Raw genomic sequence first — 5,129 nt, 5'->3', positions numbered from 1 at the left:
TAGAAATATTTGTTTCTATATTTTCAGTTCCATTTTTAATGTAACACGTGTTTTTCCTTATGCTAGAAGAGGACATCTCATCTTCCTTAAAACTATTAGCAAATGAATTATCAACGGAAAAAGTGTAAATTCTTTAGCTATTCACAAATTGATGAGGTTTAAATAAATTAGGGTCTCTTTTTTCCTTACATTTAACTCACTAAGAAAATTATCAATATGTGTTGCCTATGAATTTTTTTGTATTACCAACAAGCCTACTTATTATTTTGCTAATTTTTTTTTATTGTAAATTGTAAATTAGAATATGAGGAAAAAACAAACATAAAAAACAAAAAAAGAAGCAAGCTAATGAAATATTGGAAACCTTTTTATATTTTTTTGCTGATGCTTAATTCGAACAAAATAAGTTTAAAATCAGATGGTTAACTCAAAAAAATAATATTTTTAATAAATAAAGATCCATATAATTTTTTTATGTTTAAATATATTATTTAAATTAATATAAACAATCTTTACAAAATAACTAGAGAAATAAAATTAAGGAAATTATTTTTATAATTCAGTGTTGGGCCCATGCTGGCCATCCCTCCTCTAGTATAGTTATATACTACATTGTTTCGTTTGAAAATAATATGACGTAATTAATTTTAAAAAAGAATAATCTTTAAATTCGTTACAACCCACAGTTAAACCACTTAAGGGTCGTTTGGTAGGAGGTAAATAATGCAAGTATTAGCTTTATTCATTACTAATACCTTGCTTGGTACATTTTTCAATATGTGTATAACTAATACATCATATTTGGTATTATCCTATGCATTAGTAATACATAGAAAACCATGACATTAGTAATACCAAGACTATTAATGCATGCATTAGTATGTTTAAAGACAAAATTGTCCTTAAAGTCCTTTAAAGCTAGAGAATATGAAGAGCATTTTTGTAAACAACAATTTTTCTTAAAAATTATGCAATGCATTATAATTTTGATACACCACACCAAACAGTAGATAAGAAATAATATATGCACAACTAATGCTTGCATTACTAACACATGCATTACTAATCCATGCATTACTAACACATGCATTACTAATCCATGCATTACTAACACACCTTATTCCACATTATTCTTATACGTCCTACCAAACCAGCCCTTAGAAGTCGACTAATAACAACAGATCCGACTTTTCGAAACCCTAAGTTGGTGTGTACCATTATCCATATTTTTGCTTTCTGGCTATTAAAAAAAGTTTGCACACCTCTTTCGTTATTGTTAAAGAGATCTTACACAAAATAACCGATTGAATTTACTGTTTATTTTTTCAGCTGATATACATAAATATTATATATATATATATATATATATATATATATATTCGTTGATTATTTTAATTTAATAATAGGGTAAGCGGCTATTTAGATTATTTTCTTTGTTATAATTCAAAGGTGGTCAGTCCCAGTGAACCGCAACTTCGATTTGGGCCTTGGTTGTCAGGTTAGATCGGGTTTACGAGATGTTGCATACGTGGCCCAATCAATTGAGGGTAAACTGGTAATTCAACGAAAATTCGAAATTAAAAGAAGAATCAAAATTTCCGAATTCCCTCCCAAAACAAACCGCCAAATTTACTTTGGATCCTTTTCAAGACAGCTAAAAAAAGAACTGGGGCAATAAATCAAACAGTTAAGCTGCATTTCAGATCTACAGGGAAAAAAGAAGGTACACTCCTCTGCTAAAGGCAGATCTACAATTTTAAGTCGTTTTCTGTAGAATATTACTGTATTTACTTCTAGTTTATGCCTACATATACGGATTTAGTGTGTATGTGTGTGTAATTGTTCAACACTATAGAGTTTAACCAGAATGTTTAGAAACAGCAAAAAAGCGACTGATATAATAGTTTCTTTTTGTTCCCTTGTAAGATTTGAAAGCCAAAGCAAAGTACTAACTTTTCCTCTTTTTTTGTTTTTGTTCGTTCTGAGCAGTCTAGTTTTGAAGCTAAGGAAAAATGGCAGGAAAAGGAGGGAAAGGGCTAGTAGCGGGGAAGACAACAGCTGCAGCGGCTGCTAACAAAGACAAAGACAAGAAGAAACAGCCAATCTCTCGTTCTTCTCGTGCTGGCCTCCAGGTAAATACATAGTTTTACTTAATTAACAGCAGGTCTTGTCTGATTTTTATAGGATTTGATATTACTGTCATAGGTGTTTGTATTTTGACGTTAATGAACAATTCCTAAGTTAAAAAAAAAAAAAAATTCTGTGAAGTCTTGCATTGTTCCATGGAGGTTTTTTAGAATTGCTTTTCAAATTCAGAGTTTAGCTGTCTATTCTATTCTATTCCATCGTGTATGTTTTATTTATAGTCTCCTAAAGTAGTGGTAGATCCAAAATAAACTTGACTTGTTTAACCTTAGGTTCTTGTGCTAGAACTCATCGTACTTCTAAAATAATGGGTTTAGAAGTTGATATATAGTGAAATACACACACACACACACACACACACACACACACACACATATATATATATATATATCCATGTCAAAAGCATTGGGTTTGGTTGAACCTTGACTTTTTTAACCTTAGGTTTTTAGCATTGAGCTCATCGTACTTCTAAAACAATGGGTTCAAATGTTGATATTTAATGAGATTTTAATTGTTTTTCACATATATATTTATGTTCCATGTCAAAAGTATTGGGTTTGGTTGAACCTGTAGCAAATAAACTTCCTCTGCCTCTGTCCTCAAGTCAGGAAGTTCCCTGTTTAAAACACATTATGGTATCTAGAAATTTCATGCTTTCGGAATGCAATTGTTTTCTTATCTTTTTTATGATGGCCGTTAAAACTTTAAAGCATGTGGAATGCAGTGCTTATAAAGATATTGGATTCTTGTGGTGCCTTTTAGCAGCTTTTGATCTTTTCAAATATAATATTTTTTTCATTCAGTAAGCATATGAAGGGTTGAGTATACCTCTCTAAATTGCTTTGACGGAGTATCTGAAGATTAGCTTGTTAAAATCATAAACTTGGTATCAAATTCTACAATTGCAACAAAAGCACTTACCATAAAAATGATGTATCATTCTAAATACCGTGGTATAGGATGTGTCTGTTACTGACGTGTGACATTCTGAAAGTGCACACATGAAAAATTAACTGGGATACTATCTTACCTTTTGGCATATTGAAATTTTTGGTATATGTTGAATTTGTAGAAGGGGTGAAATCATTTTTTGATAATTTGGTTCTAAATAGTTTAGAACATTAAAATCCTTTTGGCAAAATAAATCTGATATGTTGACAATAAAATGCCAGTTTCTTGTAACATCTCATGCAGGCTTACAGGTAATACACAATTTTTACCTTAATTAAGAGCAGATATTGCTTAATTTCTATATGATTTGAAACAACTGCTGTAAGTGCTTTTTTTATCCACCCAAAATCTGAATATACAACAATTACGTGGTGCCAAGGAGATTGAAGAATTGCTTTTCAGTTTCATACTGCAACTGCTTGTTCTGTTCTATTGTGTACACTTTTTTTTCTTGGTTGGCAAAAGTTTGGAAGCTCTCTGTTCAGAACCAGCTATGGTATCAAGAAATTTCATGCTTTTGGAATGCAATTGTTTTCCTATCTTTCCTTTGGTGGAAGTTAACTTTTAAATAATGCGGGATGCAAGTTTATTAATATGTTGGATTCTATGTTTGATTTTTACAAGTCTAATCCTTTATTTTCTTCCAATAAGCATATGGAGGTGATAATTTAACAGGTCTAAATTGAATATCCAAAGATTAGCATATTAAAATCATAAACTCTGCATCAACATTCTATATTGCAACAAAATGGCTTACCATAAAAGTTCTATCATTCCAAATACTGTGCGATAGAATGATGTGATACTGAAAGTGCACACAAAAAACTAATGGGATGCTATCTTACTCTTTTGGGATCTTGAGGTCTTGGGTGTGTTGAATATGTAGAGGAGGTGTGGCATCAATTCTGATCTATATAGTTCTGAACATTAAGACCCCACATAGAGGGAGCTTTGTGCACTGGGCTATCTTTATAGTTCTGAACATTCAGATATTTTTGGCACAATAGAAGAAACTTGATATGATTCTTGGTTTTCTTTTCCTCAGCACCATCCTACAATACTGATTTCGATTGTTTTGACATGTTTGGGGAATTTTAGTTTCCAGTGGGAAGAATTCATCGTCAGCTCAAGACCAGAACCTCAGCCCATGGAAGAGTTGGTGCTACAGCAGCTGTTTACTCAGCTGCAATTCTGGAATACCTGACTGCAGAGGTTCTTGAATTAGCTGGTAATGCAAGCAAGGATCTTAAAGTGAAGAGAATCACCCCCAGACACTTGCAACTGGCTATTCGCGGAGACGAGGAACTTGACACCCTTATCAAAGGGACCATTGCTGGTGGTGGTGTCATTCCTCACATTCACAAATCCCTCATAAACAAAACCACCAAGGAGTGAAATTCTCCTGCTTTAGCTTTTATGTCTTGACTAATGACATTGATGTTTGTTAATGTTGTTCCTGTTGTAATTGGGTTGATATTGTACTTGTTGTTCATGTTTGATTACAAGAACTTATCTGATGTTATGGACATATTAGTTGGATACTCTTATTTTGTAGGTCTTAGTTGGTAAGTGGCTTGTTGATGCATGGATGCTACTGTTTATTGTGGTACTTCATCAGCCTTCTCTGCATTGTCTGCCAAAGTGCTTGTGTGTATTGGACCGGTAAATCTGTTTTCATTAGCTTCTTGCTAAATAAAGGAGGAATCAAAGATCAATGCTATTTGTGGTTATCTAAACTGTTATCAAGTAAAGATCTTTGATTGAATTTGTCAAGGAAGGGATCATCATTAAGAAAGACGGTATTTATGCCATGAACTTGTCACCTGAGATGAAGAAGCAGTTGGCAGGAATGCAAAATTAAGTTGAAGCTTTCATACTTATACACAGATTTAAGTCCAAAAAGTAATATGCAAACTTGATTTTCACACTTAAGTTTCTTATGCACATCATGGATTAATGCACTAAACTTTCTATTATTTTTAGTTTCTTTCTTCAACATCAAGCTCATTATCAACTTAGTGATCTTGTCTTCT

The 5,129-nt window shown here is 32.5% G+C and overlaps 1 protein-coding gene across 1 annotated transcript; it reads left to right on the top strand.

Moving 5' to 3' along the window:
* Positions 1–1,614: 1,614 nt before the first annotated feature.
* On the top strand, positions 1,615–4,643 carry LOC104234681 (probable histone H2A variant 1). The gene is made up of 3 exons (XM_009788286.2): positions 1,615–1,723; positions 1,990–2,132; positions 4,195–4,643. Exons 2-3 carry the CDS (start codon positions 2,013–2,015, stop codon positions 4,489–4,491), a joined length of 417 nt encoding a protein of 138 aa, XP_009786588.1. The 5' UTR covers positions 1,615–1,723; positions 1,990–2,012; the 3' UTR covers positions 4,492–4,643.
* Positions 4,644–5,129: the final 486 nt, after the last annotated feature.

This window comes from Nicotiana sylvestris, chromosome 6 (genome assembly GCF_000393655.2).
Source record: "Nicotiana sylvestris chromosome 6, ASM39365v2, whole genome shotgun sequence".
NCBI lineage: Eukaryota > Viridiplantae > Streptophyta > Magnoliopsida > Solanales > Solanaceae > Nicotiana > Nicotiana sylvestris.
Note: the sequence above shows the minus strand (reverse complement) of the source record. Positions and strands in the feature narration are given on the sequence as shown.